General features: G+C 41.2%; 1 protein-coding gene across 2 annotated transcripts in view; it reads left to right on the forward strand.

The window, feature by feature from the left end:
* LOC309561862 (flavin-containing monooxygenase 5-like) overlaps positions 1-24792 on the forward strand; it is a gene marked incomplete at its 5' end in the record, with an annotated part of 139006 nt that overhangs the window by 62672 nt on the left and 51542 nt on the right. For both annotated transcript variants that reach the window (XM_082265927.1, XM_082265926.1), the window contains 4 exons: positions 4960-5094; positions 8344-8532; positions 13518-13680; positions 21121-21263. In XM_082265927.1, coding sequence (XP_082122053.1) covers positions 4963-5094; positions 8344-8532; positions 13518-13680; positions 21121-21263 — 627 coding nt within the window. The remainder of the gene's footprint in view (positions 1-4959; positions 5095-8343; positions 8533-13517; positions 13681-21120; positions 21264-24792) is intronic.

The raw sequence follows: 24792 nt of genomic DNA on the forward strand, positions 1-24792 counted from the left end.
TATTGGGCCTACCTTTACACGTACATGAACTTTAATGGCATCCCAGTTTAAGCCTGTATGAGTTGGCCCACCCTTTGCAGCTGTAACAGCCTCAACTCTGACCTGAACCTAATAGAACACATTTGGGATGAATTAGAGTGGAGACTGCGAGCCAGGTCTTCTCGTCCAACATTAGTGCCTGACCTCACAAATGGACTTCTGGAAGAATGGTCAAATGGTAGACACACTTCTTAATCTTGTGGACAGCCTTCCCAGAAGATTAAAAGCTGTTATAGCTGCAAAGGGTGGGCCAACTCAATATTGAACCCTACGGACCAAGACTGGGATGCCATTAAAGTTCTTGTGCGTGTAAAGGCAGGTTTCCCAATACATACTTTTGACAATATAGTGTATACGATAGCCTATAAAGAAATTATAATGGTAAATAGTTTGTTTTTTTATATAACATTTTTTTTTTTTACAAATAGAAATTTAATACAGGATGCGCCCCTTACAATACTGTAACATAGCAGTAGTTGTTCACTAATCTGTACAGAGACATGCAGAGTAAAGGGGGAGGGAAAGGAGATGAGTCCTTCTTCTGATTTATTCAGTTTTGTGTGTAAATTAAACTTGAGCTCATTTCTGCTTTTTTTAGATAGGCAATGAAGATTAGCCTGGTAAACATGTGAAAAGAAGCCTAACTACACCCATTGGGTGGAAAACTAAATATGCTAATTATTTTACTACATTTTTTTTTATTCTTTAGTAATCAAAATAATTAAAAATACAGAAACACTATACATTCACTTAAATGAAAAGAACAATAATTGAAATTTGTGCGTTATAAAATGTGTGTGTGTTTTTAAAAAGAAGCCAGTCTATGAGAGTGACTATGGTCCAGAGGGTGGCATTGCAGCTACATTCGTCTGCAGGGGCCCAGAGACAGCAGAACACAAGTGAACTGGATAGGAGGAGTGGCGGGGCAGCATACAGAGGAACCAATTTCCTTCATTTTCCTCCTGGAGCTACAGGAAGAAAAGGGAGGACAGTGATTTCTCTACATGCTGCCCCCGCCGCCCCTCCTATCCAGGTGTACAGGGGAGACACACAGGCCCCCTGGAGCATGGGGCCCGGTTGCAATTGCAACCCCTGCAACCCCTGTAGTTACGCCCCTGGGTCCATGGCTGTATTAGTTAGGTTAGTGAATTTCTTTTATTTTCTGTCCTGGAGAAACAACAGGAAAGCAAAGGAAATGTCTTCAAATGCTGAGAAAGTACCTTCTAAACCACAGAGATATGTGTCCCCATTGGAAGATTTTACCTCTCCTTTTGTTCCTATTTTAGATTAACCATCACTTTCTATCCCATTGAGGCCAGACATAGAAACTTGGGTACAACAAGCCTGCCAGATTTTACTGTACATGTGATTATCATTAGGGGCTTCAACCACCTCCCCGCCAGGAGAATACAATGGATCAGCAGAAGTGATTCCCCTGTCAACAACCTTTGGTTGCTGAAAACAAAATTTTCTCTGTGTATGGCCTGCCTAAAGATGGTAACTAGAACAAATAGAGAGAATGAATCTTCCCAGCAGAGAAACAGAAAAAGATAACATCTTGATAAGGGTTTTAACATGACCCTCTATTCAAAAAAAAAAAGAGAAGTATAGCCAAAGCTCATTTGGCTGTGTTTCTCCTGTGGATCACAGGAGTGCAGTTCATTCTGCAGTCCTGTGACCCATTCTCAGCTGACAGCTGGCTGCAGCCCGCTGTTGGTTGACATCACAGAGCTGGTCCAGGCTTGGGCAAGATCACGACAATGAAGTTGGAATCTGCTCACATGCCTGGACTGATATCTGGCTCAGCCTCTCAGCGAGCAGCTGAGAGCCTGAGCTGGCTGCTCCCCCCCCCCCCCCCCCACAAAAAAGTCCATAATTCTCTTTTAAAGCCCATTTGAAGTCTCACACCTTTTTATTTTACACTCTAGTGCTCTATACTGACATAGTAGGGGAACAGCCACATCGCTCTGCAAAAATGCCATTCACACCTTTGTATTGCAGAGAAAGGGAGGGGGTGTGTTAGACCAATTCTGCTACTGACGGCTGATTACTGAGAGCACTGGCTCTAACTTTAGTGTCGTTTGGACTACACAGTCATATTTACATACCCTACACAAATTCTGTAGCAGGAAATGGAGGTAAGACAATAAAAAATTTAATTTGTTAGTAAAATGCATATATGTTTAAAAGAAGGGTAGTGTCGCGCTCAAACATAAAAGTGCTTGTGCAGATAATTAAACCTTAATTCAAAAATTAAAAATTCATGATAGGTGACAATCTAAAAAATCAATCAATCTGTGCTCAACATTGTAAAGTGCAAACAGTCCATATGCAGCATCAAACAGTCCACATCTCTTTGGTGTCACACAAATTAGCAGAGACTTGATGTTAGTGCAGATTAACCTTCACCTCCACACTTCACCCAGTGATCTAGTAAGGTACTCCTTACCGGAAATATATGACCCCTTAATTATAGGGGGTCACATAGGCAATATCTCCACTCAGTACACACGATCCTCAGCTCCTCTGTTACACAGTGGGTAATCCAGCATCAAGCCCTTATAGTGTAGCTCGGATCAGGTGACAAACATGGGTGGGACAAAAAGGAGACTCTCATGGTGCAGTACATCTAAACATATCGCTTTATTTAAAAAGTATTGCACTTACTCGAATCACCATAAAACAATCGCCTTTCTCATAAAAACATCCAGCGAGGGTTGTGAGCACTGCCGATCGCACAGCGCTCCTCTAACCCGGAAATGGCTACGGTCTCACGTTTCCCTTCCCGACGGGATGTTTTTATCGCTGGATGTTTTTATGAGAAAGGCGATTGTTTTATGGTGATTCGAGTAAGTGCAATACTTTTTAAATAAAGCGATATGTTTAGATGTACTGCACCATGAGAGTCTCCTTTTTGTCCCACCCATGTTTGTCACCTGATCCGAGCTACACTATAAGGGCTTGATGCTGGATTACCCACTGTGTAACAGAGGAGCTGAGGATTGTGTGTACTGAGTGGAGATATTGCCTATGTGACCCCCTATAATTAAGGGGTCATATATTTCCGGTAAGGAGTACCTTACTAGATCACTGGGTGAAGTGTGGAGGTGAAGGTTAATCTGCACTAACATCAAGTCTCTGCTAATTTGTGTGACACCAAAGAGATGTGGACTGTTTGATGCTGCATATGGACTGTTTGCACTTTACAATGTTGAGCACAGATTGATTGATTTTTTAGATTGTCACCTATCATGAATTTTTAATTTTTGAATTAAGGTTTAATTATCTGCACAAGCACTTTTATGTTTGAGCGCGACACTACCCTTCTTTTAAACAATTGTTCAGCACCTTGCTTTTTTTGTTGCCGCTCACTACAAGGAAGCAATTCCTGTAAATAATTAATATTTATTAATTATTATATTAATATCTATATTCACATATAATTTTATGTTTATATTTATTGATTATATATTTATATATTTATACATATATGCACGGTTGAACCACTTGCGCGGTTTTTGGTTTGCACCAAACCCCCCTTTTTTTCCAAAATGCATATATGACTGAAAATTGTTTACCAAGACCTTGATTGGACTTTAAGAGAGTTTTAACTGAATGCATGGAAGGTGCAAGTAGATCATGTGGACATTCGGCCACTCAATGAAATTAGAGGAGAAGCGGCTAAACCTTAAACTGCGTAGGGGATTCTTTACAGTCAAAACAGTAAGGATGTGGAACTCCCTTTCACAATCAGGGGTGTCAGCGGGAAGTGTCGATAGTTTATAAAAGTCTTAAATAGGTATCTTAACCGCTTCGGACCGCCCACGCGGTGGCCCATGTGGTAGGGTGGCCCGGCTGCGCAAAATCACATACATGTACGTGATTATGTGCATGCGATCTGGGGCATGCATGCCGCTGCAGTGCTGCTCCTGCTGTTATTGGACACAGTAGGAGCCAATCAGCGGGGCTGTGATGGCTGCTGGGACCCACCAATCATTTGGAGGAAAGGCAGAACGGCGATGTAAACAAGGCAGACCGCTATTCTGTCAGGGAGTAAAAGAGAGATCTTGTGCTTCAGCTAAGCTAAGCTGAAACACAGATCTCTCTTTTTGTTCAGTGCATCCACTCCCCCCCTAGTTAGAAAGTACTCCCTAGGAGCAAACTTAACACCTTGATCACCCCTGGTGTTCACTCCTTCCCTGCCAGTGTCATTTATACAGTATGCATTCAGTCCATAAATTTATCCCATAATTTGTAGACGCTATAACTTTTGCACAAACCAATCAATATACACTTATTAGGATTTTTTTTTTTTACCAAAATTATGTTTGCTTCTTTCTGGTGGATGTGCCCATGCACCAACCTTTGCTAACTGGTTGCTCTAAAGAGAGGCAGTGACGTCATGGACTTTCCAGGCATTATGGGAAGCCCACCTTCCACTACCACCTGAGTCAAAATGATCGAGTTTAGGAACTATAAATTTGGAGTTTTGTTTTGCTCATCACTAGTCAGAAATGATAACTGTCAGCAAATGGCTGTTGAATCATTGCTTTCATGTCTCAACATTTTCCAAATAAAGGGACCCTCTTGTTGGATAATTTATGGGGAAGAATTGATATCTGACCATACTGGATGCAGCCGCTAAATGACCTCCTTGTATACCTTGAAATGCCCGAAGGATTTACATACTCTTCACGTAGAACAATCTATTAAAATATAATTTTGTAATGATCTCTAAACATAACTAAAATGCTACACATGCTGAAAATACAGGATACTCTAGCAAAGAGTGTATTATTTTAAACATAATAATTTTCTTCAAGTGGAATTTTGCTTACTTATTGCTTGCTTATTTGCTTATACTCCATAGTTCTTTTCCCAAAGATATTTAGAATATTAATACAATTCTGTTGTGTGCAGAAAATGGTGAAGAGAGTTGCTGTGATTGGTGCAGGAGCCAGTGGATTGACAGCTATTAAGTGTTGTCTTGATGAGGGACTGGAGCCCACATGCTTTGAAAAAACTGATGATATTGGAGGACTCTGGAGATACAAGGTGAGTGTATAACCAGTTTGATAAATTAGAAGTTTCTCAATATATAACAGGAAAGCCACCAAAAGAGCAAATACAGGTGCATCTCAAAAAATTAGAATATCATCAAAAAGTTATTTTTTTTTCAATAATTCAATTAAAAAAGTGAAATTCATATATTTTACATAGATGCGTTACACACAGAGTGATATATTTCAAACATTTCTTTCTTGTAATTTTGATGAATATGGCTTACAGCTAGTGGAAACTCAAAATTCAGTATCTCAGAAAATTAGAATATTACATAAGACCAAAAAAAAAAAAAGGATTTTTAAAACAGAAATGTTGGATTACTGAAAAGTATGTCCACAGTACAGTATGCACTCAATACTTGGTAGGGGCTTCTTTCATTTTCCAGCAGGACTTGGCACTTGCCCACACTGCCAAAAGTACCAATACCTTGTTTAATGATCATAGTAATACTGTGCTTGATTGGCCAACAAACTCACCTGACCTAAACCCTATAAAGAATCTGTGGGTATTGTCAAGAGGAAGATGAGAGACTCCAGACCCAACAATGAAGATGAGCTGAAAGCCACCATTGAAGAAACCTGGGTTTCCATAACCATAGCAGTGTCACAGGCTGATCGCCCTAATGCCACACCATGTCGATGCAGTAATTCATGCAAAAGGAGCCCCTACACGGTATTGAGTGCATACTATACTGTACATGGACATACTTTTCAGTAAGCCAACAATTCTGTATTAAAAATCCTTTTTTTCATTGGTCTTATATAATATTATGACTTTCTGAGGTACTGAATTTTGGGTTTTCACTTGCCGTTAGCCATAATCATCACATCTAAAAGAAAGAAATGCTTTAAATATATCAGTGTGTGTATATCTGTGTGTAACTCATCTATATAAAATATATGAGTTTTACTTTTTAAATTGAATTACTGAACTAAATTAACTTTTTGATGATATTCTAATTTTATGAGCACCTGTACATATTAGTTCTACTACTACTACCAGTAAGGATAAGGATTGCTTTTAATCACCCCTAGTGCCCAGGGGAAGTATCCAGTACAGAGAGGGATTTGTATAGGCTACCTACCTGCCTTCCATTGGCAAGTAGGTAAATATTGGAGGGGCCCCGCGCTATGGAAATATAGGGGATGTAGGGGCTGCAGCCTCCCTGAAATATAGCCAAGGCTATATCTAATATAAGTATATAAGAGGTAGGGAATTGGCGCTGCCCGATGTGGATTATAGTGATATTATTATTTCATCAGTGGGACGTATTTTGCACAGAATAATAAATATGTAAATATGTATAAAAGCATAATAATGTTAGATATAAATAAAAACCATCAATATCAATCAATATATCAAACTACCAATACATTTCGTAAAACCACCAATATAATTTCCTGTATCAAATTCACCAATATATATCACAATATAAAAATATATATATTAATATATAAAAAAGCTGTGTGGTATAAAGTGCGATAAGTGTGTGATATAGTGCAAAGAGGTGAAAGATACCTTAATCAATAGATACCTATTAAATACATATATTATGTGACAACAGTGGTGGTTGGTATACAATATATATTTTTATGTGTGTGCTATTCTTTTTTAATACACATGTCTTTTGGTTCATAGCTGCACCAGCTTTAGAAATACATGGGTATGCTCCCCCAAATTTTTTGCTTGTTTATTATCTATTCGGTCTGACCAGACTACCGAGGTTGAGCAACCCTCACCAACCCCCCACAGACACCTGTACTCTATCAGTGTCCACTATCAAGTGGATATAGGAGGAGTCCCCTGTAGTGCATTTGCACATCTTTCCTAGCAAGGAGTATTATCTCCAAGGGTTAGAAAGGCTGGATTCATCTCTTTTTCATGGATAGTGTAGGACCCACTGATAATGGGGTACTTTGACGTAGTGGTGGGCTTGAGCACTATATGGCCATATGGTGGGACCAAATCCCCATTTTTATTTATGGATTGTCTTGAAAATTTGGTAATAATTTCTTTTGCATGTCTGCGCTATTCTTTTTTAATACACATGTCTTTTGGTTCATAGCTGCACCAGCTTTAGAAATACATGGGTATGCTCCCCCAAATTTTTTGCTTATACAATATATATATAGTGCTTATCTCCAATATATATGAATATAAGAAGGAGAATTGGGAGGATCAGATGTGCAGTGTTTCATATGTGAACACTGTAATGTGAACAAGTGATTGGTGTATATAGTTTGATATATTGATTGATATTGATGGTTTTTATTTATATCTAACATTATTATGCTTTTATACATATTTACATATTTATTATTCTGTGCAAAATACGTCCCACTGATGAAATAATAATATCACTATAATCCACATCGGGCAGCGCCAATTCCCTACCCCTTATATACTTATATTAGATATAGCCTTGGCTATATTTCAGGGAGGCTGCAGCCCCTACATCCCCTATATTTCCATAGCGCGGGGCCCCTCCAATATTAACCTACTTGCCAATGGAAGGCAGGTAGAGTAGGTTGCCATCCCTCTTCCTAATAAGCTGGTTTATTGCACCTTTGAACACTAAGAGGTTGATTTACTAAAACTGAAGAGTGCAAAATCCGGTGCAGCTGTGCGTGGTAGCCAATCAGCTTATAACTTCAGCTTGTTCAGTTAAAGCCTAACTCCACCCAAAAGGGGAAGTTCTGCTTTAAGGTCTTGTCCCCTGCTCCTCTTGCACAATTGGCACTTTTGAGGAGCAGGAGGAGAGCAGGTACCTGCTCCCACTTCTGTTCCGAGTGCCACGACGATCGACAACCGAAGTTCAGCCGGGTGCCCATAGTGAAGATGCCGGCACCGCCGAGGGAGGACAGAGGATGAAGACGGCAGAGGTGAGCTCACCGCTGGACCGTGGGACAAGTGAGTGGTTGTTTTTTAAAAGGCAGCAGCTACACTTTTTGTAGCTGCTGACTTTTATTTTTTTGATAAGTGCCTGGAGCTCCTTTTTAAACTTTGACAAAAAATCCTGGGAACATATTGGTTTCTTTGCAGAGCTGCACCAGATTTTATACTCTTCAGTTTTAGTAAATCAACCCCTAAGCCTATTCACGCTATGTCAGATGCAAAAGAGTTAAAAAAACAAGGCACACTCAATTGTAAAACCAGTAAATAATCTAAATGTTTTTTGATGTGTCTCTCCTTATCTCTGCTGGCTGTGATCCCTAAAAAATGAATCTATTCTTGCCATAGGATGAGCCTGAAGATGGCAGAGCCAGTATCTATAAATCTGTCGTTATAAACACTTCTAAGGAGATGATGTGCTTTAGTGATTTTCCAGCACCAGAGGATTTCCCCAACTACATGCATAACTCCAGAGTTATGGAATATTTCCGAATGTATGCTGACAAATTCAATCTTCTAAAATACATCCAAAATAAGGTACCTTAATTACTTTATCATACAACATAACACAGTAAGAAAAATGTGTAATTATGGTCCTCTAAATTACTTTTTTTCAGACAGAGTGAAAATATGTGATTCCTGACTCTAGAGTCAGTTACTTCTCCAAGTGGTATCTTTTTTTTTTGCCAGTAAGAATATTTATCGATATGTTACACATAGTAGAGGTCCAGCAAAGCAGAATGAATAGAAACGAACAAGTAAACGTAAACCCGATCACTTATATACCATAAAATCCTTTTACATGGCAATGCAATTTCAAAAATCATTTTTAATCATTTGAAATCTACATCTTTCATTAACCGCTTGCCGACTGCTCACAGTATATTTACTGCGGCAGTCAGCCCCTCACAGGCAGAGTGACGTAGGTCTACGTCGCTCGCCTGTGAGGCTCTGGGGAGCGAGCGCGCGCCCGCGGAGGCGCGCTCCCGCTCCCGCGCGGTCACGGACCCCCCCACGCGTGTGACCAGCGGACCCGATGTCCGCCAGTCACTCGGCGATCGGCGGGGGAGAGGGAGAATGTCAGGCAGCTTGTGTAAACAAGCCACCTGTCATTCTCCTCGCTGTAAAGACACTGATCACACGGATCTAGTATGTAGATCCGTTGATCAGTGTCCTTACAGCTCAAGCCACAGCCAATCACAGTAGAAAGCACGCCCCTAGGGATACACACAGCCCCTCCCTCCCAAATAAAGTTAACCCCTTCACTACCAGTGTATTTTTACAGTAACAGTGCATATGTATAGCACTGATTACTGTAGAAATGTCACTGGTAACCCCAAAAGTGTCAAAAATGTCAGTCAAGGGTCCGATCTGTCCGCCGCAATGTCGCAGTACCGCAAAAAAAATCGCAGATCGCCGCCATTACACGTTAAAAAAAAAAACAACAAAAATGACAAAAATCTTTCCCTTTGTTAGTAAACGCGATAACTTTTGCGCAAACCAATCAAAATACGCTTTTTGTGATTTTTTTTGCCAAACATAGGTAGCATAAAACAAATTGGCCGAAAATGTTAAAAAATTTGGATTTTTACATTTTTTTTGGGGAATTTCATATAAAAAAATGTGAAAAATATTGTTATTTTTGCAAAATGTACGCTCTTTTTTTGTTTATAGCGCAAAAAGTAAGAATCGCACCAAAAGAAAGCTCTGTTTGTGGGAAAAAAAGGACGTCAAATTCGTTTAGGTACAGCTTCGCACGACCGCGCAATTGTCCGTTAAAGTCACGCAGTGCCGAATCGCAAAATACCCCCTGGTCGTTTAGCAGGAAAATCCTCCGGGGCTTAAGTGGTTAAAGTAGTATGTGGCAATCCTTCCATAATGGTCCTTGTTAAGGCTCATCCTGCTATAGGGTGACATTTGTCTCCCAATACACGTCTGCGTTTGTCACCCTGTAAGATGAAGACATTAAGCGAGCATGTTCTCGTATTGGCATGCTCAGGAAGCCTACCCTCATCAGTGACATGCAGCTACCTTTGAAGTGAGTGTACGTAGCTAGGAGTTGGTTGTAAAAGATCAGTAGAGCTGAAATGCAAACAAGGAATTCTAAAAAAAACATGCATATTCCTTTTAATTCATAATTCTCCTCCACATATGGCTAGATATTTATTTTGAGCTACTGTTTATGCTCTGTCTATATATTGTAATGTTTCTGAGCACTGGGCAGGCTTAACAAAGGGGACTTTGCCCTGAAATGTGTTGCCATGCCCACCTATGTGTGATGTCATCATTACCACTCTGCCAGCCGAGACTCTTTGCGGTCCTAAGCGGCCACCCTCTGCACAGCCAGAGCTGGCTCTTCCTGGTTCCTGGTTACCCAACACTGCTTCCTGTGAGGCCATCCATTGGAGGAGCTTACTGTTATACCATTCATTCCTTATGTTGCCACTTATTGGGACAAAAAGAGTATGCCACCTACAGGAGCCTTGTATTGATGCAGTTTTTCTATCAACTATATTTGAGTGTTTATTTATTCACTACACCAGCCTACAGTAAATACTAGACAGAGAGCAGTGTGCTCTGTCTTTGTTTTTGTTCTGTTTTTCTCTCATTCATGGCCGTTGGAGAGACTGGAGAGAATGCCACCTGCTGGACACCCCACACATTACCCATAGAAATGCTGTACCTACTTATTATTATGTGAGTGCATTATTTTTATGTGAGCGCATTACCTAATGGCTTCACCTTTTTACATTTTTCCCATATGCTACACCTAGACAGTGGCACTTTCTCTCTTTCCTTCCTTCCTTTACTTTGTTTTTTCATGGAGGTCAGTACCCCATATTCTGCCTGAAGGAGAGGCTGGAGACGCTGTTGAAGTGGGATTTTTCCTATGGACTTATTATTTCCCATAGACCTCTTCTAGTACATTTTTATAAGGGTTATAACCAGGGCCGGCCTTAGGTGTTCAGGCGCCCTGTGCGAGCTAATCCTGTGGCGCTCCCCCCCCCCCCCCGCACGCATTTTCTTGCACTTTTTTGCACTTTATTTGACTTTTTTCTTTTTTATGATCACTAATAACTTACATCAGAGACCCCCCACACAAAGCCCCCCTAACATCAGAGACCCCCCCACACAGAGCCCCCCTTACATCAGAGACCCCCCACACAAAGCCCCTCTACACACACAAAGCCCCCCTCACATCAGAGACCCCACACACAGAGCCCCCCACATCAGAGACCCCCCACACAAAGCCCCCCTTACATCAGAGACCCCCCACACAAAGCCCCCTAACATCAGAGACCCCCCACACAGAGCCCCCCTCACATCAGAGACCACCCACACAAAGCCCTCCTACACACACACAGAGCCCCTCACATCAGAGACCCCCACACAAAGCCCCCCTTACATCACAGACCCCCCACACAAAGCCCCCTTACAGCAGAGCCCCCCCACACAGAGCCCCCCACATCAGAGAGCCCCCCTTACATCACAGACCCCCCACACAAAGCCCCCTTACATCAGACCCCCCCCCCCCCATGGTGCCCCCCACATCAGAGCCCCCCCTACATCACAGACCTCCCACACAAAGCCCCCCTTACATCACAGACCCCCCACACAAAGCCCCCCTTACATCAGAGCCCCCCCCCACACAGAGCCCCCCACATCAGAGAGCCCCCCTTACATCATAGACCCCCACACAAAGCCCCCCTTACATCAGACCCCCCCCACGGAGCCCCCCCTTACATCACAGACCCCCTCACACAAAGCCCTCCTCACACCAAGCCCCCCACACAGAGCCCCCCTTACATTTTTTGAAGGAGAGAGACCTCACTTACCTTACCCTGTCTCTGTCTGCAGCTTTTTTTTTTTTTTTCTTCTTTGAACTTCCCGCCCACACATCCCCGGGAGTGTGGGCGGGGCGGGAGGAGGAGGAGAAGGGGCGGGGCGAGGAGGAGCTGACGATCTCTCCTCTGGCGTTAGTGCAGGGAGGGAGGAGAGATCTGTCAGCGTGGAAGGATCTGAGGCTGAGCTGTGTGTGATACACAGCTCACCTCACTGCATCAGTAGGTGACCGAGGCACAGCCGCATAGCGGGAGGTAAGCGACGGCCACGGCCTATGTTAACCCTGTCCAGGCCGCGGTCACCGCTCACCTCCCGCTGTGCGGCCTGAATCGCCTGATTTTCTGCGAGATGTGATGGCCGAATGGCGCCCTTGTTGCCCATGGCGCCCTGTGCGGCCGCACAGCTCGCACACCCCAAAGGCCGGCCCTGGTTATAACTTTATACCCCTGGGCCATTTATTTTAGGGGTGGGATACCAGGGTTACCTTTTTTGCACTGGAGTCTTTAAGTATATTCCCATTTGTGAGAATATGTTTGTGGCTGGAGCAAACCATGGCCCCAAAGGTCTCGTTCAGCGGGCGGTACTGCGGGGATATACACTAAACTGTCTAACATATTTAGTATTAATACCACTTTGCAGGGTCTCATTAGAACCATAGACAGCTTCATGTGCTTGGGGCTACAATATCCATTAGTTAATAATTATCTTCTGACCTAATTTATACTTAAACAGTAGATTTTATAACAAAGCTGGTCTTCAGAAAAGAGGATTCTGGGTCTCGAGGGGCAGGTATGCTATCAAGAGTCACATTAGAATGGGTTAGTGTGAAGGTTAAAGATACAGTTACAGTGGGGGTGGTTATGGGGTTTGTGCTCGACTACAGAGAGATTTAGCATGAGGGTTAGTATGAAAGTTAATTTGCAATAAGGCTCAGTATGAGACATGGAGGGTTGGAATGAGGGGGACATGCATATGTTTAGAAGATGTGTATCATTACTGGTGGCATTTGTAGTTTCTCCTCATTGGTGGTTACATACTGTATGTACTGTAACATAAAAGATTCATGTCTATTTATTTCATAGAAAAAAGATTTAGTAGTTTCCATGTACATATTCATGTGTTATAAAAGTTTGTGATGACTACCAGTATATTATTATTATTATTATACAGGATTTTTATAGCACCAACAGTTTGCGCAGCACTTTACAATATGAGGGAAGACAATACAGTTACAATACAATTCAATACAGGAGGAATTAGAGGGCCCTGCTCGTTAGAGCTTACAATCTAAAAGGGAGGGTTAGGTGAAACAAAAGGCAATAACCGTGGGGGATGGGCTGATGGAGAAAATGGAAGTATAGTTGTTAGGTGTGGGTAAGATAGGCTTCTCTGAAGAATATATTGAATATATTGTGTTACTTTCGGTCTCTGCCTTTACCGTTATGATTTTGTGAATATTGTCTTAGCTGTATTTAAACAAAAACCCTAATAATAAAATTATATTGCTGACAATAATACACAATTATATTGCTGTTCATCGTTTTCCTTGCAAGTGCCAAGCACCTCTTGTATCTATTTTTTGACACCTGTCCAAAAAAAAATATATTTTCTACTCGCATTTAAAATGTTAACATTTAGCATAGATATGTTGTTTAATATATATGAATTCTATATTTTAGACTACTGTGTGTAGCATAAAGAAAACCCAGGACTTCCCCACCACTGGCCAGTGGATTGTTACCACTGAAAAGGAAGGCAAACAAGACACAGCTATCTTTGATGCTGTGCTCCTCTGCACTGGGCATCATTCATTTCCAAACCTCCCACTTTCTTCCTTTCCAGGTGAGTGGCCTGCTATTACCCTAAAATGTTTAAATAGTGTATCTAACTATTTTTTGGCAATACAATGTGTGCACAATTATTAGCCAGGTTGTATTTTTGAGGATTCGCTTCATTATTGAACAACTACAGTGCTCTCAGTCAACCCAAAATGTTAATAAACCCCAAACCTAAATATTTAAGAAAGTAAAAGTGAGGTTTTGGCTTTCTTAGGAGAATACCTATGATGCACAATAATTGGGCAACTATTACTGTGCAGAATTATTATGCAACTAAATGAAAAACTAAAATTTTCCGATCTCACTTGTTTATTTTCATCTATTATTGTGAGAACAATAAACAAACAGCTCTGTCAGTTTTTTGATCTGTTGACAATCAACTTTTTGTGCAGCAGCAACCACAGCCTCCCAGACACTGTTCGGAGAGGTGTACTGTTTTCCTTTATTGTAAGTCTCCTGTTTAAGAAAGGCCCACAAGTTCTCAATAGGGTTTAGGCCAGGTGAGGAAGGGGGCCATACATATTCTTTCATCTTTAAAATAGAACTATAGGCAACATTTTTTTTTTTTTGGATAGAGCAAGGGAGGATTATAACCCCTACCAGAAACGGCCTTACATGGAAGGATCAACGAAAAAATATATGGACATTTATGTGAGAACTGTAGTGACCAACAGATAAATATAAGCATATTGAGAGGAAAATGTCTACCTCTGCAGGGAAGCTAATTGCTAGATTGAAGAAATGACTCTCCACAGGGGAGTATCATGAAATGAGTAGGCCTGTGTGCAAGATAAAAAGTGGGCCCCGGGTATTAATAATAATGTGGCAAAATGTGGGCTTGCCTTAAAGTGCGCTTAATATTAGGCGTGGCTTAACTACTTAACCACTTACCCACTGGGCCCCTAAACCCCCTTCCTACCCAGACCAATTTTCAGTTTTTAGTGCTCTCACATTTTGAATGACAACTACTCAGTCATGCAACACTGTACCCATATGAAATTTTCGTCCTTTTTTCACACAAAAAGAGCTTTCTTTTGGTGGTATTTAATCATCATTGAGTTTTTTATTTTTTGCGCTATAAATGAAAAAAAAAAACAGAACATTTTGTAAAAAAATGCTTTTCTTCGTTTCGGTTTTAAAATTTTGCAAATTTAGCAATTTTTCTTCATAAATTTTTGCCAAAATTTATACTGCTACATATATTTAGTAAAAATAACCCAAATAAGTAAACATTTTTTGGTCTTTGTGAAAGGTTATAGAGTCTACAAGCTATGGTGCCAATTGTTGAAAATTGATCACACTTGATGTAGTGATGGCCTATCTCATTTTCTTGAGACCCTAACAAGCCAGCAAAGTACAAATATGCCCCAAATTACCCCTTTTTTGAAAGTAGACATTCCAAGGTATTTAATAAGAGGCATGGTGAGTTTTTTGAAGTTGTAATTTTTTTCCACAATTCTTTGCAAAATGAAGATTTGTTTTTTTTCACAAAATGGTCATATTACAAAGTTATTTCTCACACGCTTTATTGGCATACTTGCAACTACACCCCAAAATACATTCTGCTACTACTCCTGAGTATGGCGATACCACATGTGTGGGCCACATACAGAGGCCCAACATCCAAGTAGCACCTCTAGGTGTTCTTAGAGCAAAAATTACACATACAATTTCCTGACAACCTATCACACTTTTGAAGGCCCTGGAGCACCAAGACAATGGAAACGCCCACAAAATAACCCCATTTTGGAAAGCAAACACCCCAACACATATTCTGGGAGGCATAATGCGTCTTTTGAACATGTGATTTTTTTTCACAAGTTTTTGGAAAATGTGGAAAGAAAATGAAAACGCATTTTTTTTTTTAAACAAAGTTGTCCATTTATAAGATATTTCCAACACATAGCATGTACATAGCAAAAATTACACCTCAAAATACATTCTTCTACTCCTCCTGAGTATGGCGATACCACGCGTGACACTTTTACACAGCCTGCCCACATACAGAGGCCCAACATGCAGGGAGCACCATCATTTCCTGACTTCTCATTGGACCGAGCGATCACGTGGTAAAGGGCCGCTGTCATTGGCCCTTTACCATGATCCGTGATGCGCCGGGTCCCCATGGACACTTCCAGGTGCATGCGCCAGGGGGTGCGTGGGAAGCGAGATTCTGGGAGGATGTCATTGTACGCCCTCCCAGAATAAGCTGACTGTGCTGTAGCCGTCATTCGGCTGTGGCCCGTTTGGCAAGTGGTTAAGGACCGCCCCATGTACATATACTGCGGTAGGGCAGCCCTTAAGCGCAAATTCACGTACATATACCTGATTTTGTTTTAGGGCTTTAGGCACAGCGGGAGCCAGTCTGTGGGTGTGAAGAAGAATGACAGAACAGCCGTCTGCCTATGTAAACAGACAGGAAGGGAGAGATTGTGTGTTCCTACTAATCAGGAACACAGATCTCTCTCTTCCTGCAGTCAGTCCACTCCCCTTACAGTTAGAAAGCATTCCCTAGGAGCACACTTAACCCCTTGAGCGCCCCTGATGTTAACCCTTCGCTGCCAGTGTCATTTATACTGAATCACTGTATATTATTTAGCACTGATCACTGTATTGGTGTTACTGGTCCCCAAAAAGTGTCACTTAAGGCCTGTACACACGTAGCGATTGTCGGCTGTAAATATTCGGCCGCCGAACGATTGGCCGATTGTCGGCTTGTTAGTATGATGCTTCCGACAACCCACTGCGACTTTTCGGCAGAACAGAATCGGGTGTGCAGGCTATAAAATTTTTGTTGGCCGTTACCAAAACAGCCGATTGTTCGCCAGTCAGTACAGAATTCGGCCGACTAACAGCAGATGAGCAAGACTGGGCATGCTCAGAGAAGAAAAAACACACGGAAAGTTAACCATCACGTGGCATCACTTCTGCAGTCGGCTGTTGTTGGCCGACAAAATTCGTGTGCAGTCTTTAGCACTTTTCAACCGGCAGAACATCATCGGACAAAAGACGGCCGATCGTTCGGCCGACATTCGGTACATGTGTAGGGGGCTTTAGTGTCAGATTTTTCCGCAGCAATGTCACAGTCCCACTAAAAATTGCCGCCATTACTAATAAAAACAATAAAAAAATAAAAAGTCCATCAATCTATCCCATAGTTTGTAAGCGCTATAACTTTTGCATAAACCAATTATTATACACTTTTTGGGATTTTTTTTTTTACCAAAAATATGTAGCAGAATACAAATTGGTCTAAACTGATAGAAATGTGATTTCTTACATTTTTTATTGGATGTGTTTTATAGCAGAAAGTAAAAAATATTGTTTTTTTTTTCAAAATTGTCAGTCATTTTTTTGTTTAAAGCGCAAAAAATTAAAACCACAGAGGTGATCAAATACCATCAAAAGAAAGTTCTATTTGTAGGAAAAAAGGACATCAATTTTATTTGGGTACAGCCTCGCAAGACCGCGCAATAGTTAAAGCAATGCAATGCCGTATCAAAAAATGGCCTGGTCATTAAGGGGGTAAAACCTTCCAGGGCTGAAGTGGTTAAAGGGGGTGTGGTTTAATAGAGTCTGCGATTACTTACATAGTGCAGAATGCAGTAATGTTAAATAGTGAATGTACAGTGCGGAGTGTACAGGAAGTATATGCATGAGAGGGGTTTGGAGTGTATGGCGATGTCTGCAGGGTGGGTCACAGTGGGCCCATCCCGTGTGCAGTGAACACCCTGCACCCATGGATGATACGCCACTGACTCTCCAGCATTCATGTATGTGTAGATGTGGGTATTTCTGGGTACATGCATATGTATGTTATCTATGATGTTTTATGATTGTTAGGCTCATGATTTTATCAGTCACTATTTTTTTTACATTATATTAAAGTGGTAGTATACTCTGCTTTTTAATTTTTACCTACAGGTAGGCCTATAATAAGGCTTAACTGTAGGTAAAATTAATATCTCCTAAACCTGCACGGTTTAGGTGATATTCACCCTGCATGCATCCGCTGACACCAGCGGCGCATGCGCTCTGAAGGTTTGACGTATCTTGCCGGACCTTCGGCGCTCCTTGCCGGCCCCTTGCCGGAAAGTAAACTCCCACGCGAATGCACCGGAGTGACGTCATCGCGGCTCTGGCCACTCACAGCGCCGGAGCCGCCAAACCCGGAAGAGATGCTGAGGGAACATGTCAGCTCCCTCAGCGTTGTCTGGGCAACCGTGTGGGGTATGCAAGTCCATACAGATATAATTGCGCAACATGAAGCAAATACTGTATGGATCACTTTAACATAGACTTTCCATAGTGCACTGCGATAACAATGGTTTGTGGAGGATAACCAAGAGTTTTTTAAATCAGGCCTCACAGTAAAACTTTACTAACTGATTGCCTGGGTTGTGGCGGTTTGAGTATACAGTCATATCTGCAACTAAGTACGGCAGATACTTAATCCTCAAGAATAGATAGTTGTAGGGAAATATTAACTACTCTTGTGCACAACTCCGATATTACTAGCAGTACGTAGAATAAATCATAGCTAAGCAGAACTTAGTGATAAGCAATGTAATAGTAGCAGCTTTCAGGTTAGCTTAGGAAGGGAAATGCAGAGGATAACATTCCTGCAGACTTTAGCAAGTATAGTGGTTGTACAGTGATAGATTCAGAATCAGAATACTTTAATGATCTCAAAGGTAAATTATTGTGACACAGCCACACTCAACAAAGACAACACAAGATCACAACAATGAACAGAAGACAAAGAAACAAAGACACAACAAAATTACCAATAACAGCAATTAGCACTAATAAAACTAATTACAATTATATTCTAATAAACCATCTATACAATTAAAACACAACATATAATAAAAACCACAGATTTAAAAAAAATAACAGAAAATCCAACCACCAAAATGCAAATAGTATACCACTTTCTCTAGCAAGCAAGCAGATAACAGCAGTCTATGATAGAGCTGGTCTGGATATAGCTTGACACGCAGGAGACAGAGCTTAAAGGGGAGTTCCACCCTCAAAATGAACTTTTCATTGTCCGCTTGCTTTAATTTACCTGAAAAACAATTGGATAAATAATTTTTTTTTGATTCACTTACCTTGTTTTTAAAGAAAATATACTTACCTTCCTTCCTCTTCCTCCCTCTGCAGCCACGGCCTGCGCCATCACTTCCTCCTTGCATTGACTCCTGGGAGATGAGCGTCATCGATCCCAGGAGTCAATGCGCCTGCACCGGCCCTGCTCGTCACTTCCAGTGCAGGCGTGTCATCCCTGCACAGCTTCTGGGCATGCCCAGAAGCTGTTCAGTAGGGAATGACGCACCTGCACCGGAAGTGACGAGCAGGGCCGGTGCAGGGCATTCTGGGACTCCGACGTCACCGAAGAGGACACCGAAGAGGACACTCTGGCTTCAGCTGCCCACACCTGAGATGGCAGCGCTGGACAAGACATTTTCAAGGTAAGTATTTCTTCTAAAAGGTAAGTGAAACATGGGACATTTCAGAGGCTATCGTTGCTTAAATGCACTAACCCTGACTGTCCCGGGGATATTTTTATCTAAAAAATTTTTTTCAGGGTGGAACTCCGCTTTAGGCATTAGGCCCCTTTCACATGGACTTTCCCATCAGGTCCGCCTGTCAGTTTTTCAGGTGGACCAGATCGGAACCTCCATTCTTCTCTATGAAGCGGGTGTAAATGGACATTTGTCATCCAATCCTATATGATCCGCCAAAGAGGAGAGCAGTCTGTGTCTGTCTCTGACCTGCATGAGCGGACGGAAAACACTCCTGTCATCTGCATGCTCAGCGAGGATCAGTGGAGAGATCCCCTGCTGAGCAAGCGGATCGCAGCCGCAGTCTGCCTCGTGTGAAAGGTGCCAAAGGCGAATAGGTTACTATAATCAGCATATCTCACCACTTTCACCTGCCTGTCACATTCCTGGTACACAGCTCTCTATTGTCTGATGATTCGGCCCACACTGCAATTTAGAGCTCGCTCCAGCAGTAGATCCTTCTCCAGGATTGCTCCAGGCAGTCCTAGCCTCTAAAACACTGAAGGTCCCTAAGTGTGCCGCTAGGAATCAATCCATCTCCCGCCAGGAGTTCCTTTGCTAACGCCGCCAGTGTGTGCACCTATGCCTCAATGCGTGTGGGCTTGGCTAGGTGACGTCATGATTTGGGATTTTGAATTTTTGTGAATTAATAAAGTTTATACTGTTTTGATGAAACAAAGCCACGTGTGTCCATTAAGCAGCTTCTTTATGCAGTTCTTTACTGTGTCCCCAGAGTTATTTATTTCGGTTATTATTTTGACTGCAGTGACTGCACCCACTTGGTGAGTTGGCAAATATTCAGTGATTAGCCTTTTTTTTTCTTAGTTTAGCCTGAAACTAGGCTAGACTAGACTAGTTTAGACTGGCTTAAAAGTCATGCCAGTGATAGCAACTTTATTTCTTGATTTACCTTAACAAACATAGGTGGCACACCTAAATGTATGCTAGTGAGATTTATAAACCAGAGCTGCTTTAACACTGACAGACATACAATGTGCTACTTTAGCTTGTAACGGAACCACAACCCACACTGTACTTGTGGACTTCTGTCAGTATACGGCTTCCTCCCAGTCGTGAACATAAATATCAGATTTTCCATCCGCCCCATATAAAGCTAGCTGACAACTTAGCTTGTACTGGAATCTTCTGTTTATTGAACAGTCACACAGAATTTATATACAGCATGGACCTCCCCTCATGATCAGATTACCACACACAGGTCAGGGGTTGCCTGATTACATTATCATATGCAGATGAAATTGTATGCAGAAATAGAAACAATATGTGAGTTCATTAACATTTAACAATGGGACAGACAGGCTTAACAGAATCCACATCATACCACAATACACAAATAATAGGGAGAGCCTGTCTCTGCTATTGAAGTACAATACACAATAGCATAGGTGTAAAGACAGACCCCATTTGAAGCAATCCAAGCCATATTCTCAGTGTCCATTAGGTATCTGTCTTTCACTCCCAGAGATGGTGAGTACCGTCACATAGCTGAATAAAGTTTTGGGGCTCTGTAACACCCCCTTCATTTTGGCGACCAGATTTGCCCAAAAGTTTAAAAAAAGATGTAAAAATTGTATTTTGGTTTTGCCCTTCTCAGGCTAATGGTGATAATAAAACTACTACACAATAATAACTCACTAGTGCTATCATGTGATCTCAGATTGTGCAACACATTCACAATAGGGAGACCTATGGTGAGTTTATTTTATGCATGTAGTTCTCCATAAAGTTATTCAATATGTAACATCAGTTTGCCATAAATGTAGTCATTTTACAGCTTCTAACATAATAATAAATGATGTAATAAGTTACACTATATTATAATACTGACTGTATAAATGTAATTTATGTCTTCAAAGGTATAGAACAATTTAAGGGGCAGTACTTACACAGTAGAGAATACAAGCTTCCAGACAATTTCAAAGGGAAAAGAGTTTTGGTGATTGGCATTGGGAACTCTGGAGGGGACATTGCAGTGGAACTAAGCAGAGCAGCAGAAAAGGTATGTATGTAGCTTATTTAGGATAAAGTGTCTAAGTACTACTAAATATGTAAAAATTAATGTGCAACCGTTAAGTAATGCTGCATATGTGTAAAACCTGGTTGTCCAATCTCTGCAACATTTTTTTAAGATTTACCAAAACTATGTAATTATAGGCCTTGCTCAAATAAACCATTTAGTTAGTATTGGATATGTTTTCATCCCTTATGTTATGCAGATACTGATAGATATAAAGGAGATTTTAACATTTATGTATTTTTTCATCTTATTTTAAGATAAAGAGGTTTGTGGTGTTTTTATAATTTGTAAACTTAACCACTTGCCTACAGTGCACTTTCACCCCCTTCCTGCCCAGACTGATTTTCAGCTTTCAGCGCTCTCACACTTTGAATGACAATTACTCAGTCATGCAACACCGTACCCATAAAAAATTTGTGTCCTTTTTTTCACACAAATAGAGCTTTCTTTTGATGGTATTTAATCACTACTGGTTTTTTATTTTTTGTGCTATAAATAAAAAAAGACTCAAAATATTGTGAAAAAACGCATTTTTCTTTGTTTCTGTCATAAAATTTAGCAAATGAGTAATTTTTCTTCACAAATTTTGGCCAAAATTTATATTGCTACTTATCTTTGGTAAAAATAACCCAAATAAGTGTATATTATTTGGTCTTTGTGAAAGTTATAGAGTCCACAAGTTATGGTGCTAATCATTGAAAATTGATCACACTTGACCACACCTGATGTACCGAAGGCCTATCTCATTTCTTGAGACACTAAAAAGTCAGGAAAGTACAAATACCCCCCAAATGACCCCTTTTTGGAAAGTAGACATTCCAAGGTATTTAATAAGGGGCATGGTGAGTTTTTTGAAGTTGTCATTTTTTCCCACAACTCTTTGCAAAATGAAGATTTTTTTTTTTTACAAATTGACGTATTAACAGGTTATTTCTCTCACACAGCATATGTATACTTGCAACTACACCCCAAAACACATTCTACTACTCCTCCTGAGTATGGCGATACCACATGTGTGAGACTTTTTCACAGCCTGGCCACATACAGAGGCCTAACATCCAAGTAGTACCGTCCGGCATTCTAGGAGCACAAATTACACATATAATTTCCTGACAACCTATCGTACTTTTGAAGGCCCTGGAGCACCAGGACAATGGAAACCCCCATAAAATGACCCTATTTTGGAAAGCAAACAGCCCAACCTATAATTTTTGAGGCATAATGAGTCTTTTGAATATGTCATTTTTTTCCACAAGTTTTTGGAAAATGTGGAAAGAAAATGAAAACACATTTTTTTTACACAAAGCTGTCCATTTATGCAATATTTCTAACACATAGCATGTACATAGCAAAAATTGCACCCCAAAATACATTCTGCTATTCCTCCTGAGTATGGCGATACCACATATGTAACACTTTTTCACAGCCTGTCCACATACATATGCCTAACATTCAAGTAGCACTTTTCACAAAGTTGTCCATTTATCCACTTTAAGACTGGGTCTATTTTTGACACTTGGTGTTTACAAGCTAAAATCATTTTTTTTGCTAGAAAACTACTTAGAACCCCCAAACATTATATATTTTTTTTTAGCAGAGACCATAGAGAATAAAATGGAGATCGTTGCAATATTTTTTATCACACCATATTTGCGCAGCAGTCTTCCAAATGCGATTTTTTTGAAAAAAATTCACTTTTTTTAACTAAAAAATAAGAAAACAGTTAATTTAGCCCAATTTTTTTCCATAATGTGAAAGATAATGTTACGCCGAGTAATTAGATACCCAACATGTCATGCTTCAAAATTGCGCATGCTCACAGAATGGCGCCAAACATTGGTACTTAAAAATCCCCATAGGCAACATTTTAAAAATTTCTGCAGGTTACTAGCTTAGAGTTACAGAGGAGGTTTAGGGCTCAAATTATTGCTCTCGCTTTACCGATCGCGGTGATACCTCACATGTATGGTTTGAACACCGTTTACATATGTGGGCGGGACTTGCGTATGCGTTTGCTTCTGCGCGCGAGCTAACGGGGACAGGGCGCTTTAATTTTTTTTTTTTTTCCTATTTATTTTATTTATTATTTTTTTATTTTTACACAGTTTAAAAAAAAATGTTTTGATCATTTTTATTCCTATTACATGGAATGTAAACATCCCTTGTAATAGAAATAGGCATGACAGGTCCTCTTTATTGTGAGATCTGGGGTCAAAAAGACCTCTCACCTCACAACTACACTAAAAAAGAAAAAAAAAAAAAATAGTTGAAAGAGGAAAAAAAAAAGCGTCCCTTTAAACCTGTTGCTAGGCAACGTCTTTTGACGTAGCTCCGGTCCTCCAAGACCATAGAGTCGAGTGAGGGCCATCTTGCCCTCACTCGACTTCCTGTCTCTGAGGATCCGGGACCGGATAGTTTTCCCCGCTGCCGGCGGGTCCGGTAAGCTGGGAAAACGTCTGGGACGTGGCAGGAGGGGGCACCTCTTCCCCTGCACCGTAAGGGTAATTCCGTGGCGAATCCGCCACTGGGACCACCCTTATCTGAAAGCCGACCGCCCGCTGTTTCAAAAAATACCGGGGTTATGGGGGCTATCTGCTGCCATAACCCCAGTATTTAGCTTTTAATGGCCGACGCATATAGTCGTTAAGCGGTCAGTAAGTGATTGCATGTATATGGCAAACAGGTGACGATGACTGATGGGGTGACAGGTGACGATGACTGATGGGGTGACAGGTGACGATGACTGATGGGGTGACAGGTGACGATGATTGATGAGGTGACAGGTGACGATGATTGATGAGGTGACAGGTGACGATGATTGATGAGGTGAAAAGTGACGATGATTGATGGGGTGACAGATGACAATCACTGACGGGGTGACATGTGACGATGATTGATGGGGTGACAAGTGACGATCACTGATGGGGTGACAAGTGACGATGATTGATAGGGTGACAGATGACGATGACTGATGGGGTGACAAGTAACGGTGATTGATGGGGTGACAGGTGACGGGCGATGGTCACTGATGGGTGACAGGTGACGGGCGATGGTGCACATGTCCACATGTGAGCGTAGCGATCGCGGGCAGAATCACTGCGATTCCGTCCGCGATCCAGAAATCATTGCAAATGGCGGGACGCCTGTGCGTTGCCCGTGATTTGCAATAGCACCCCAAACGCTGTGCAATGTTGCAGCGACCATTATCCATCGCAAGTGGTTAAACTGCGTCTGTTATCTAGCTTGTGCTGTAACTGAATAACCTTAATTTCGCACAAAATTTTCTTTTTATGGGATGTACATAAATTGTCACTGGATGGTGACTCCAATATTGAGCCTTGCAGATAATTAAATCGTTTACTCCGATCATGGTGACTCCAATATTGAGCCTTACAGATAATTAAATAGTTTACGCCAAACTTTTCATGTTCCTAATATGTGTCTGTTGTACCATGTACTTGTGTTGAAAATTATCCTCTTCTCTTTGTATTGTTTCATTTGTGTGAAATAC

This window comes from Pelophylax lessonae (assembly GCF_965119305.1).
Source record: "Pelophylax lessonae genome assembly, chromosome: 8".
Taxonomy (NCBI): domain Eukaryota; kingdom Metazoa; phylum Chordata; class Amphibia; order Anura; family Ranidae; genus Pelophylax; species Pelophylax lessonae.